The following is a 14,424-nucleotide window of genomic DNA, read 5'->3' as shown; positions in this document are numbered from 1 at the left end:
TTCTGGAAGTTTATAATAAAGTAAATGAAATAAAAAAGTGTATTTTAATGTCTTTTCTTAACAGCAACAATTTCATGAACTGGATGATAGGAAAAGAGTCCTCACAGAGAACTGCAAGGAATTGCTGAAAAAAGCTCGACAGGTCTGCAAACTGAGTCCAGAGCAGCATCTTCCAAAAGAATTTCAGACTGTATGTACAAAAATGTACAAATCTCTACATAACTCTTCAGTTTTGTTTCAAGTACACCATTCTAACTTCTCCAGCAAAGAGTATTGTATATTTGGTATTTGAAGGCTACCTTCTAATGTAAAGGAGGATGGGTACTTATGTTAGTGTTGACTTAGACAATGTCACACTTTTAAAGCACCTTTAAATAGCACCAGGATATCCTCTGACTATCACTTTATTCTGAGCACAGGGAAGAAAAAGTTAGGCCTGAAGTTTCAATCACAATCCATAGTCTTGTGTTCAGAAAAATAATTAGAGGACGTATTTTTTCTAGTGTCTTGCTCCAACAGAGCAACACAAAAGAACTCAAATCTGGGCCTGCCTACTCACCTGGAGGTCTTCCCAGCCTCTAGACATACTTGCCTGGCTTAATTAGCATAGCCCCGGGCTTATACCAAGCCTATGAGCATCTGTACCTGCAAGAGGTAGGCAACTAAGGAGCAATTGTATATCTTTGTTATGTAGTAGCACTTCTCGCCTTCTTTGTCTGCCCAGAATGGTTTGTGAGGGAATTTTGCTGTGTTAAACTTTGAATATGTGACATCCTGATTAAAAGTAATATAATATTTTGTGGCTTATTTGATTTCTTTTTCACAAACTTGAGCCCTTTGTTAGTGTTGCTGTGTAACACATCATCCTTTCTCTTGTAGGCTTTTCAGACTCTTCCGAATGTGTTGGAGGAAATTGATGCTTTTCTGAATGAAGAGAAAACCAGGGCCTCCTGTTTCACAGGCCTGAATGCTTCGGTATGTTCGCTGCCTTCCCTCCACCCTCCCTTCCTCCCCCTCCACCCGTATTGTACTTGCTTCCCACTCAGTGCTAGATCTCTTGGTATAATAAGCTAGACAGCAGTAACAATGTGCTGTAAATGCCAGATTCTGCATCTATTAGTATTTTAAGTAGGGTCTTCCAGAGGAACACTGTGTTCTGTGCCTTTAAAAAAAAAAAAAGCCATAACCTGAAATAAGCAATGCTTTACAATTTCTTTGCTTTAAAGCTAGAAATGTATTGTGTCCAGCATGCAGTGCAGTAATCTACAGAATTGTGTTTGAACAGACTCAGTGCAGTGTGATATTTTTAGAGTCAACTAAAGGTTGGCAAATGTTTTGTTGACCGCTTCTCTTTTTTTATTCTGGTAGGTTGTTGAAGAGTACAATAAGCAGACACAAGAAATTGAGCAGTTGACAGGATACCTAGAGGAAAAGAAAAAAGAATTGGATAACTATAAGCAAAACATTGCACAGGTAATAACTGAAAATATCACTTATATATCCATATGTCTTTATTAGAATAGAATAAATGTACAGAAATAAAAGGTAATGTACAAAGTTGTCTGGAGTGTAAACTGAGATGTTGGGTTCTCTGATTACGATATTTTTTAATTTAAATGTTCTCTCTAAAGGAAAATTGAGTTACTAAAATGGTTTTGTATGGATATGTCTGTTTCCAGGTCAAAGAAAAGTGGCTAAACCCCTTGAAGAAGCTGATTGAGAAAATTAATGAGAAGTTTAGTAACTTCTTTAGTTCTATGCAGTGTGTTGGGGAAGTTGATCTTCATGTGGAAAATGAGGTATGGTTTATTTTTCATGTGGAAGAATAACATGGATATTTTCATGCATAGAATCATAGAATGGTAGAGGTTGGAAGGGACCTTTAGAGATCATCTAGTCCAACCCCCCTGCAGAAGCAATTCAACCTAGATCAGGTTGCATAGGAACATGTCCAGGTGGGTCTTGAAGACCTCCAAGGAAGGAGACTCCACAACCCCTCTGGGCAGCCTGTGCCACTGCTCCGTCACCCTCACAGTTAAATAGTTTTTTTCTTATGTTTAAATGGAACTTTTTGTGTTCCAGCTTCATCCCATTACCCCTTGTCCTGTTGCTAGATAGAATACAAAAAAAGGGATGTCCCAACCTCCTGACACCCATCACTTAGATATTTATAAATATTAATGAGATCCTCCCTCAGTCTCCTCCAGACTAAACAGCCCCAGATCCCACAGCTTTTCCTCATAAGAGAGATGTTCCAGTCCCCTGATCATCTTGGTGGCCCTGCACTGGACTGTGTCTAGAAGTTCTCTGTCCCTCTTGAGCTGGGGAGCCCAGAACTGGACAAAGGACTCCAGATGAGGCCTCACCAGGGCTGAGTAGAGAGGGAGCAGAACCTTCTTTGACCTGCTAGCTGCACTCTTCTTGATGCATCCCAGGATGTCATTGGCCTTCTTGGCCATGAGGGCACATTGCTGGTTTGATGCATCGTCTTTCACTTATATATTGTTACCGAAAAAATAACAAATTGACATTTGGATTTTAGGAAATGTATTACCTTTTTTCAAATCACGGCCTTTTACTGATGAACATGCTTATTTCATGTGAGAATTGCCTTACCATTGAATGATTGGACTAAAAAGAGTCTTTGTCCAGGTGCATAGGACTTCAACTCACTGGTTTTTGAGGCTTCTTTCAACTTCCAGGGCTCAGTTAGAAGCATTGTATTTACTTTAGTTTTAACTCAGATTTACTATTAGTGATTTAACTCTACATTTTTTAGCTAATTTGTGGTATTCTGTTATCATTTAGTGGCTAAATGTACTACTTTTAAGAGTACATTGATTTACTTCTATGTGTAGTATATAATCAAGTCTGCTGGCATTTTGTCTCTTTTGGAAGTATCCTGTTAATTTCGCAGTAACATAGGCAGCAATTGCCTCAGGTGAAGAGTTTAAAGCATCAATGGTACCTTGAGGGGAAATAATTCGGTGCAGTGGGCTGAAGAGAAATTGTGTATTTTGTTTTAAATTGATGTCTGTAAGGATGACTTCAAGACTCTCATATGTAATGCATAGACTCCACAATAGTGAAAGTTGACACAAACATGGGATTTTGTGCTGTTTAAGTTACTCAAACATCTTTTCCTAAAATATTTGAAATGCTATTATTATTACTTGAGACAAAATAGTGACTGACAAGACTCTTTACATGAACAGCATAAAAATGTTTACATAGAAATTAGTATTATGAGACAGTAGGACATTAAACTATGGACTTTTCAGCTCTTTTCATAGTTACCTACAGAGTCAGATCTACATTAAACAAAAACTGTCTTATCTAAAAGTAAGTTGCGAAGGACCACACAAAAACAGTAAAGCTGTTTAAAAGCAAAGGGAGACTAAACTGTTTTTCTGAATATCATCTTTGGAAAGTCTTGCTTTTCTCTTATAAAGGTGTCACAAATAGTTTTAGCCAGTGTTACTGTGCCAGTGACACAGTACCTTTTTTCCTCAAGTGATCAACACCTATAATAGAGAGGCAGAGAATCTGTTGTAGAGCTTGGATTCCTTACCCTTACTCTCTGCAGAGGACTCTGTTGCCCTACTGTATGAAACACATCACTGTGTTCTTCCTTGACATCCGAGCAGAACCTGCAGCGAGTGCTCTGACTTCCCTTGGTAGCTCTTGGTAACCAGAATTCAGAATGCGAGCAGTAATAACGCTCACCTTCCTCAATTCCCCACAGGCAGTTTTGCACATCATTCTTGACAGGTCCTGGAATTTCTGTCAATTATATGAACTGGTGCTTCCAGTAGTCTGGCAACAGAGGCCTAACTCTGTGATGGTGTTACAGCTGTGCTGGAGAGCAGATCTCTCTTCCTGGAGGCTTTGCCAGCCAGTGCCTTGTATGCTTCTCTCAGCCTAGTTTTGGTCTGCACCAGTGCATCCAAAAGTACAGTCTCAGGCCTGCAGTCCTGTTTTTCATTTCTCCTTACATGAAGTCATTGTGTTCTTGGTGTTCCTTGGCCACCCTGTCCCTTTCCAAAGAGTACAGCAAAAGCTCTGCAAGTTTCTGTTAGAGAAGAAACTGGAACTAAATTGTGAACCTAGAAGTATGTTTTTCCACTCCACTATACTATGTTTCTGGTCATAAGCAAGCCAGACTGTTGAGACTGATGCTGACAATCGAGTACTGAGTCTTGCTAAAATGAGAAAGTTCATCTTAAGCTTCAGTGCTGTTACCTTCACTCATTAGAATAATGTCTTACTAGCTCCACTTATCAAAATACCACCTCCAGAAAGGTAATTGCAACAACATTTGTTGGTTTTGAAAGCATGTCCCATGTTTTTCCTTCTTAATCTCCTCATTATTAGGCATAACTATCAAACTACAATCTGCAAATCCAAGAAGCTAATTATTCTGAAACTGCATTAAATGCCAAAGAAGAAATTTCTCCCGTAGTGGAAGAGCACAAAATGGTAACCAAAATCTGCTTGCAAATAGTTACACATTGCTTTGTTCCAGTGTTATCTGTCATGGTCATGCAGCACTCCTTCTCAAGGCAGGTCTTCAGTTTGTCTTTGGAAGTACCAGCCCATGAGGGTGAGAAAGATGGACTCTCTTCAACATTGGAAAATGTTGGCTTGGCAAACTTGAGTTTATGTCATGTCACCTTTATTCTCTCTTAAAGCTTGTATACATCAGCATTAGCCTCAAAGGTTCCCACTTAGATGTTTTTATAATACTAGTACACCAGAAGAACCTGAGAGTCATAGTAGATGAAAGTAAGTACGAATGTAAGACCTTACACTTTTCACTCCTGAGTCTATGCATGTGTCCACAAGTGTAGTAAAACACAAGGAGCACCAAAAGAGGGCTGATTTTGCAGATTAGCTGATCTGGGAGGATTTGCTACATCCTCTGCAATGTTAGATGCTGGCCAGTGTGTGAGTTACTCATCCCAAAGCAAGACCTGAAGGGAGCAACGAAGTTGAGAGTTGTCACAGAATCACAGAATCTTAAGGACTGGAAGGGGCCTTGAAAGATCATCTAGTCCAACTCCCTGCCAGAACAGGACCATCTAGGAAAGGTCACACAGGAACTTGTCCATGTGGGTTTTGAGTGTCTCCAGAGTAGGAGACTCCACAACCCATCTGGTTAGCCCCTTCCAGTGCTCCAACACTGTCACAGTGAAATTTTTCCTTATGTTTCTTTGGAATCTCTTATATTCCAGGTTGTACCTGTTACCCCTTGTCCTATCACTGGACATCTCTGAGAAGAGGCTGGCTCTATCCTCCTGCCCTTTATGTATTTGTAAATATTACAGTTTACGTTACAATCAACTTGGAAGTTCCTTAAAGCAGTTTTAAGACTGTGAGGTGGTGTGAGTTGTTTACTTCATAGTGGCTTTCAGACCTTGTTGTTCTTCACAATAGCCAGGACCTTACAACAGGACTCTGCTCTACCACATCACCCAGATTCTCATATGCCTTCTGATGCCAGTGATATGTGGCAACCTAAACAACTAAACCAACCTAAACCATTGCTAGCTTTTATGAGAAGGTGTAGTGGTTTAGTCTTGGCTGGGTGCCAGATACCCACCAAGTCATTCTATCACTCCTCTGGATGGAGGAGAGAAATACAATGAGAGTTTGTGAGTAGAGGTAAGGACGGGGAGATGGCTCAGCAATTAGTGTTAGAGGCAAAGCAGACTCAACCTGGGGAGAAAAGGTTTTTCTTTATTAGTGAACAGTCGAAACAGAGCAGGGAAATGAGAAATAAAACCAAATCTTAAAACACCCCCCCCACCCCTCCCTCTTCCCAGGACTCTCTCTCCTTCTTCCCCCAGCAGCACAGGGGAGGGATGTTGTGGTCAGTTCACTACAGATGGACTTTGCCGCTGCTTCTTCTCAGGGAGAGGCCTCCTGACATTTCCCACTGCTACACTGTGGGGTCCCTCCCACGGGAGACAGTCCCTCACGAACTTCTCCAATGTGGGTCCTTCCCATGGGCTACAGTCCCTCACAAACTGCTCCAGCATGGGGCCTCCCACGGGGGCAGCTCCTCACACCCTGCCCCAACGTGGGTCACCCACCAGGAAAACAGTCCTTCAGGTACTGACTGCTCCAGCCTGAGTCCCTCACAGGATCACAAGTCCTGACAATAAACCTGCTCTGGCGTGGGCTCCATTCTCCCAACAGGCTCCCAGGTCTTGCCAGGAACTTGCTCCAGAGTGAGCTTCTCACAGAGTAACAGCCTCCTTCAGGCATCCACCCGTTCCAGCATAGGGTCCTTCATGGGCTGTGAGTGGGTTTTTGCTCCACGGTGGCCTCCATGGACTGCAGGGGCACAGCTGCCTCACCATGGTCTTCACCAGAGGTCACCGGGGTGTCTTTCTTTCAGGGCCTAAGCACCCTCCTCCCCCTCCTTCTCCACTGACTTTGTTATCTGTGGAGATGTTTTCACATTCTCACCCCATTGCTGCTGCAGTTTAGCAACTACACAGCAACTTCTTCCCCTTTTCAAATTCATTAATCACAGAGGCCTTAACCACAGTCACTAATTGGCCAGGCCTTGGTCAGCTGTGGATGCATCTTAGAGTTGACTGGCAATGGCCCTGTCAGCTACAGTGGAAGCTTCTGTCAGACCTTTGTTGAAAGAAGCCTCCCCTGTAGCCCCACTACCAAAAAACCTAGCCTAGGCAAAACTACTACAGATGGGCTGCTTATTGTCTCATTGCCACAACTGTCCTTTCTAAAGTATTTGTGAGTTACCATCAGGAATCATTTCTATTCCTTCTACCCTAAGCATTACAAATTACAATTGTGTGATCTGAAGAACATGAGTCAGTGACCTCCAAGTACAGGATTTAGGCTTCCACAGCGAATAAGGGATAGACCTCTTGAAACTTTGACATGGTTTGGCCCAGCTAGCACAGCAGCACCACGACAGTCTATCGCTCGGTGCCCCCCATCACCGCCACTCTCATTAGGATGGCAGAGGCCCCAGCGAAATGGGAGTAAAAAGATAAGCAAGGTTGTTGTGAATTGAGACAAGGGCAGGGAGGGCTCACTGCCAATTACTGTTCCAGGTAAAACAGACTCCAGTATTCAACTTAGAGAGGAAAGTAGGAAAGTTTATTCTACAAGAAACAGAACGGAATAAAAGCAAGAAAGGAGTAGAATGATGAGAGAATTACAACCAGCACTTTAAGATCCCCCTCCCCCATCCCTCCTTTCTTCCCAGGCCCAGCTCACTGCTCCCGATATCTCTACCTCCTCCCTCCTCAATGGCTCAGGGGGGCAGGGAATGGGGGATGTGGTCAGTCTCTCACAGATGGGCTCTGCCGCTTCTCTCTTCTCAGAGGAGAACGATTCCTGGCATTCTTCCCCTGCTCCAACAAGGGGTCCCTCCCCTGGGACACAGTCCCTAATAAACTTCTCTGGTGTGGATTCTTCGCCACGGTTGCAGTTTGTGCAGATACAGGGTTCCTCCCTCATGACACGGCCTCTTTTGGGTATAAGTTTAATGAGCTGCTTTGTTGTGGGTTCTTCCCCACAGTGACAGCTGTGAATATTGAGTCGCTTCCTTGGGACATGGCCTGCTCCAGCCAGAGTGATAAAGGGTCCCTCCTTCAGGACACGGCCTCTTCCAGCCATAGTTTTAATGAAGAAAATCACTGCCTCTGGCTCAGGGTCTGTAGTGAAGTGATTGGGTCCCTCCCTCAGGACACGGCCTCCTCCAGCCATAGTTACTGCCCCGAGTCTGAGGTTCGTAATGAAGTGATTCAGTGCCCCTGGCTTGGGGTTCTTAGCAAAATGAGACTCTGTCCCTGATACAGGGTCTTTAAAGAAATGCAAACAAATTACTGCTTCACCAGTCTTCTCAGTGGAATGCAAGGGAGTCACTGCTCCAGCACACCTCCTCCTCTCTTTCAACACTGACCTTGGAGTCTGTATGGTTGTTTCTCTCTCTTCCTACTCCTTGCACCACCACCAGCCAGAAAAGAAGGGACAGAAGAAGGAAGAAACAGGAAGAAGCCTCCTCTTCCGGCTTCTTCTTAAAGAGAGATCGTGGAGGCATCTAATTGTCTCAGCCCCAGCAGTGTGTCTGGCTCTGAGCTGGGGAGAGTTTTGAGAAACTACTTACAGGAGCCATCTTTACAGTCCCTTCACCCTTACCAGAAAAGGCTGTAATGTCAAACCATTACAAACTCATTTAATTAGACTTCTTGCACTTGAAGAGATTCAGGTGGGATCTTAACCTATACAACACACACACCCCATCACCCCACTGTTCCTAAGTTGATAGTGTCATATACCCTAAAGCATTTCTTCCAATAAATGGAATTTGCTGGAGCATTGCTTTTTTCTTTTTCTAGCCAAGAATTCTTTTTCTTGTCTGTGTTCTTAGTATGTATAAAGTCTTTCTTACCGGGGATTCAGAAACTAACAAATCATTATCACAGGGAGGATGTGGTATATGAACCAGACTGTATGAAAGTCTATTTCGCATGAAAAATGAAATACTGTATGAAACATAATTAATGTCTTGATATTAAGTTGAACTCAAATAATCTGTAGATTCCTGTAGAATGTTTGGCACATCTTATTTTCTTAAATTTGCAAGTCGTTATCAATTAAGATGCAGTTCAGAGGAACTGAATTTAATAGATGGTGGCTTTTACAGGAGGAGTATGACAAGTATGGGATTCGTATTAGAGTCAAATTCCACAGTAGCACTCAACTTCATGAATTGACTCCGTATCATCAGAGTGGAGGTGAGAAAAGTGTTTCCACTATGTTGTACCTGATGGCTCTACAGGAACTCAACAGATGTCCTTTCAGGGTTGTAGATGAAATAAATCAGGTGAGGATCGATATCACATTGTTTAACCTCATACTATACAGATGGTTGTAACGTGAAGATAACAGACTTTTATTTAAAATCTTTTAGGGAATGGATCCAGTGAATGAGAGAAGAGTTTTTGAAATGGTTGTGAAAACCGCTTGTAAAGAAAACACATCTCAATACTTCTTTATTACACCAAAGGTTAGTGGCAGAAAATGAAATTGAAAATTTGTTTAGGAGAGTTGAGTTATGTGTGATAATATCCTTATAAACACTGTTTAGCTTGTATCTGGTTTACCTAAAAACTGAATATTAGAGGGTAACTATCCATATTAAGGATGGTCCTGGCAGGAATTCAGGAAACTTACACCAAGTCTCATCTCATCCTAAACACATTCTGTAAGTGGCCTTTGTAGCAATATCACAAGGTAACCACCAGTGGGTAGGAGTACCTATAGTGTAACAAGGCTATGAAACAGTGCCTCTGGCTCACACAGGACTGGGATTGTAGCAGAGAGAAACATCTAGACAAGTTAGATAATGATTTTGGAACAGGCTAGTGCTGCTGAGGTTGGAAGAGCTACAGGAGTCCCACATTAATGGAGGGAAACTGTTCAGGTAGTAATCTTGAGGTGTCCAGAAAAGGTCGATGCTGTGGTGCAATAGAAGATGGATTGAAGAGGAATGACCAGTGTTTAATTGTACTCATCTATTTTTTATTTTAAAAAAGCGAAAAAACACACAAAAAAAAAACCCACACAAAACCCCTACATTAGATAATTAGCTCAGTAGGTGATGCAGTGATGAGATGCTGTGGCTTGAAAGGGCTAGTAAGTAGGGTAGCTGTTGCTCTGCACCGTTAACAGAGGCTGATGTTATGTTCAACTTGATCAAAGAGAAACTGAATCAGTGCAAGTTACTTGTACACCAAGGAGGCAAGCAGTTGATAATGGGCTGTATACTTCTTATTAAGATACCAGTTTTCCTGCAGCCAGCATTCCTCACTGTATTTTAGAAAATCTGGCTGGTTTCTGCTGTTCTCTGCCATAAATAGCAGTTGAAGGACCTGAGGAAAGCCACCTGCAGGATTTACCTGGCTGAAAGTAAAAGGAAGGTGGTGCTTATTGTTCCATCTGGTCTTGCAGTATACTTAGCTCCACACAGTTTGGTCATTCCCTGTACACATTACTTCGTCTTTGTACTGTGCTTACTATCCCCTTTTGTCTTTTGTGATTTCTCTCCTTATTGGGTCTGCTTTTCTGTACTCTGTTCTACTTTGAGAAGTAAGATTGGTTTGGATGTTGAAAGGATAGAAACAGCTCTGCTAACTATGATGTTTCCCACATATAAGGAACTTTAGAAGATAACTGTCTAGAGTTCAGAGTCTGTTTTAAAAATTGTACTTATTGTGAAATTACTAGCGTAGTGTAGTGGGTCTGGTATGTTAATGATTTTTCACAGCAGCTCCTGCAGTGCTGTGCTTATTGTTGATATCAATATTATGACTACCGCTTGCACAGCATCAGGGCTGTCCCTCCAGCATTCCTTCCCCTACCTTCACCAATAGCTGTGGGTGGGCATGATCTTGGGAGGGACTATGGCCAGGACAGCTGACCCAGGCTGACCAAGGAGATATTCCATACCATATGACATCAGCTCAGTAATATAAACTGGGGGAAAGGAGCAGGAAGGGGAGGCGAGATTCATTTCTGGCCTTCCAAAAGCAACCGCTACGCGTACTGCAGCCCTGCTTCTCGGGAGGTGGCCGGACATCACTGCTGATGGGAAGTAGAGAGTAACAGCTTCATCTGCTTTTGCTTCGCTTCCCGCACGCGCGGCTTTGCTGCTTATTTATTACACTGCTTTTATCTCAACCCATGAGACTCCCATCTTATTTTCTCCCCTTCCCTGGCTTGCTGGGGAGGTGGGGGATAGAGCGGTGTGGTGGGCACCTGGCATCCAGCCAGGGTCAAACTACCACAGCCTTTTGGTGCCCAACGTGGGGCAAGATAATAGCAGTTTTACATTAACTGCATTGTAATTACAGTAAACCAATGAGAGCAAAGCTCCCGTGCTGGTCATGGAGCCTTGCTGTAATACAGCGTATCTTTCACTTCCTAATGTTTGGGAACATGCTGCTACTAACACTGACTCTGTGCTGCACTATAATATTGATAGCTTTGCTAAGTTGGCTTTTGGACTCTGTGAAAGGGATGAAAGGGCCTGGGAACATGATGGCCCAAATAATATTTGTGAGTCTCATTCTGTTACTGATGGATTTACTGTGATGTGGGAGCTATCTTGTGGAGGTCATGAGGCAATGTACCTCCTTCCCCTCAGCTCAGACTGATGTAGACAATTTTGTTACACAGACTTCCCAGGTCCTTAGTCACCCTTATATGAATGAGAGTTTTAATATTACTAATTAACATGGCTGGTATATTACATATTTTGTGGAATCTGGACTCATCTGGGTACCAGAGAGGACAAAGTTGGGATGGAAAGATGTTAAAACACCTCCTGAAGTGGCCGGTCCCTGGGTGGCAGGGTGTGTGGATGAATTTGGGCAAATTCCTAGGACGGTTATCACCTCCTGTAACCTGGGATTTTACACCTGAACAGATTAAAAAAAACTGCTTTATTGGCACACATTGATAGAAAGGAGAAGGCAAATTAGAATGTGCAGAGCTAACCGGAGTTAAAATGAGAAAGCAGAGCTAAGGCATTTTGGAAACTTAAAGTGCATTGGAATATCATAAGAGTAAGATCAAGGAATGTGTTGCATCACTATTCAGCAGGAAGAGATGGCGTTATGAAGGGATGGCTCAAGATACTTCTTTTCCCTCTCTCTCTGCCACACCCCACAAGTAGGTGATAACCATAGTTAGCATGGTGAAGCTGTAATGGCCTAGCACAGAGACGGTGATTCATGTAAAGGTTTTAGCTGATGAGTAAACTGCATCAGAGGATAATTGAAAGACTCTACAGAGCAGGCTGAGGAGAAAGCCACTGCTGTTCCAGTGGCTTACCTGCAGTTTCTGAGCCTACGCTAGATATCATCACTTAGTAGAAAGCATGTCATCTTATGCTAGAAGGTATGACAAATTGTCATGCTAAGCTAAGTTCCAGGTATGTATCCACTGGACACTGGAGAAAATGTCATCATATGGGTTTTCCCAGTATGCTGACACTTTCCCCAGATCTATTTTTAAGCAAGCTATAGATGGGAACAGGTACAGATCAATAGGCAGTAGAGTTGAAAAGTTGTGTTTTGAATAGTTGTGATTCACTGTCAGAATGAGTTGCTGGACCGAATGGATTCCTTAGGAGTGAGTCTCGGATTCGAAAATCAGTATTTTTTAATACCAATCTATGACAAAACAAATTACACTTATTAAACATGCACATAGTCACTATGTTGTGAGTGAATGGTTCTTTGCTGTAGAGCAAGATTAGAATGCAGAACAATCTTAGATTAGGATGCATTTCAGCACAGACAGATGTAGGGTTTGTTTTTTTAAGTGGGAAAAATAAACGTCAGCCTCTGATCTAAGGCATATATGCCTAAATGACTGGTAAGAGAGACGTTAGCGTGGATAACAGTTGGGCTAGAAGTTGTCCTGAGCGTTGCAGGTAGCCTTACAGCTAGCATGATATCTCTCAGTCTGCAGGGCTTGTGCCTGACAAGATATGGGCTATGGTAAGTGGCCAGCTTTGGTAGTTACACTTTGGAAAAGCAGTACACTGGCTGGAGTTACTCCGGAGGACAACAGTGCAACTAGTGAGAGGTTTTGAAAGTTTTGAGTTTCCTCTAATGGAAATTGCCCAGCTCAGAGGAGCATGGGGCTGACACAAGACATAATAATTGGGCCCAAGTACTATCATATTGTACTAATACCTGTATCATTACAATTAATTCAATTAATTGTAATCATTACAATTATTACAACTGTAATAATGCCTGCCCAGGGCAAAGGGTGGGGAGAGGGCAGGGGTAGAGAGGAAGAAAAATACCCAATATTCTCTGCCCATTGTGGATTCAGCAAAAAAATAATTACTTCCTTTGCTGGAGGAAGGTATAGATTAGATAGGAAGATTTTCTTGTAGTAAGAACAGCAAAGTATGGAAATTGCCTGAAGAATGAGTGGAATCTCCTTGGGAGATTTCTAGGAACAAATGCATGTCATCTGTCAGGCTGTAATCTTGCCATATTGTCCTTTTGACATCCAAGTATTTACATAGATCTCCTTCACCTCTTTTAGATAATGGAGAACATCTCTTCTAGCTGTTTGACTTTTGGCTTTTCTGATTTTCACCAGCTCCTGCAGAATCTTACTTACAATGACAAGATGACAGTGTTGTTTGTCTACAATGGACCTTTTGTGTTGGAGAGAAGCACCTGGAACCTAAGGGCTTTCATTAGGCGGCGGCGGCGACTTGGAAGGATGATGAACAGTGATACCTTACCAAAAAAAAGGTCGCTAAAGTAATATATGGAGAGGTGTGTGTGTGTTTGTAGAACTTTTTGTTAACACCCGGCATTCAAGACCTCAGAATTTGTGAAATATTAGAACATGTAAAGAACTGATGATTTAAGAACTTTGAATCTTAAAACTCGTGTAACGTGAAAGTGTGACAGATTAGAAGTGCATGATTGGGGTTTTTTTTTTCCAAATCTTTCATAATGGCCTCTTTCTTCAAAGCATCTACTTCTGTCTCACTTATTTTGTTCTGGTTGAGGGTAGAGGTTGCATCCGAAAGTTTGAATTTGTTGTTGGTACAGTTAAGGATGTTCTCTGAAGCCTTCCTGTTGAAGTGGAAACGTTATGAATGAATGAATAAGATGATGTGTAGGATGAGAATGTGCATTGGTTTTGGGTTTGTGAAAACATGCCTGAAGTTAATACGAAGAATTTACTGTTGTTAAAGGAATGTACTTTATTATTTTTATTTATTGGTTCTATTTTGTATTCTTGGAAGGATAAAGGTCTTTTAGTTTTCTAACAAGTCTTCTTCAGCAAGGAGACTGGCAAAGAGAGATATGTTTTTGAAACAATGAGCTAGCTAGCTTGCAGAAGTAAAGCTAAGCAATATATTTTGCTTTTTAAGTAAGAATTGATGTGGTTTTAGTAGAAGATAGGATAAAATAGACCTGCTGATTTTAAGGGTTCAGCTGCATCAGAACACTGGTATATGCAATGGCTTTTCAACACATAGCCATAACATTCACTCGTGGAGTCTTGGCTGTAGCTGTTAAGTAGATCAACATAATTCTATTATCAACAGAATGCTTAACACCTAAAATAAAGTTACCGTTGTTTAGTTTACTAATTAAAAAAAAGATAAACTTAATACTGAATTGTGAAGTGTGTTATTTGTAAAGAAATGGAAAGTATACCTGGTATGTAGTATGTACATAAAAAAGGTTGAGTCCCAGGACACAGTCAGAAAATATGCAGCAGCCTTGTTATCAGGGGAGGGGGGTGGTCTCCAGTTAGGATGTTAGACAAAATTTGATGTCCACTTGATTTTAGAGCAGGAGGCTTTTCTAACAGTGTCCTGTCAGTGAACTT

At 41.9% G+C, this 14,424-nt stretch overlaps 1 protein-coding gene across 2 annotated transcripts in view; it reads left to right on the top strand.

Moving 5' to 3' along the window:
• The window catches only part of SMC5 (structural maintenance of chromosomes 5), a 56,815-nt gene extending 42,651 nt beyond the window's left edge, over window positions 1–14,164 (top strand). For both annotated transcript variants that reach the window (XM_062017805.1, XM_062017806.1), the window contains exons 18-24: window positions 65–190; window positions 880–975; window positions 1,369–1,473; window positions 1,680–1,799; window positions 8,690–8,869; window positions 8,957–9,052; window positions 13,171–14,164. In XM_062017805.1, the coding sequence (XP_061873789.1) occupies window positions 65–190; window positions 880–975; window positions 1,369–1,473; window positions 1,680–1,799; window positions 8,690–8,869; window positions 8,957–9,052; window positions 13,171–13,341 (894 nt within the window). In that variant the 3' untranslated portion in view covers window positions 13,342–14,164. The remainder of the gene's footprint in view (window positions 1–64; window positions 191–879; window positions 976–1,368; window positions 1,474–1,679; window positions 1,800–8,689; window positions 8,870–8,956; window positions 9,053–13,170) is intronic.
• Window positions 14,165–14,424: the final 260 nt, after the last annotated feature.

The sequence above is a fragment of the Colius striatus genome, chromosome Z (genome assembly GCF_028858725.1).
Source record: "Colius striatus isolate bColStr4 chromosome Z, bColStr4.1.hap1, whole genome shotgun sequence".
NCBI lineage: Eukaryota > Metazoa > Chordata > Aves > Coliiformes > Coliidae > Colius > Colius striatus.
This window is presented reverse-complemented; position numbering and strand designations above follow the sequence as displayed.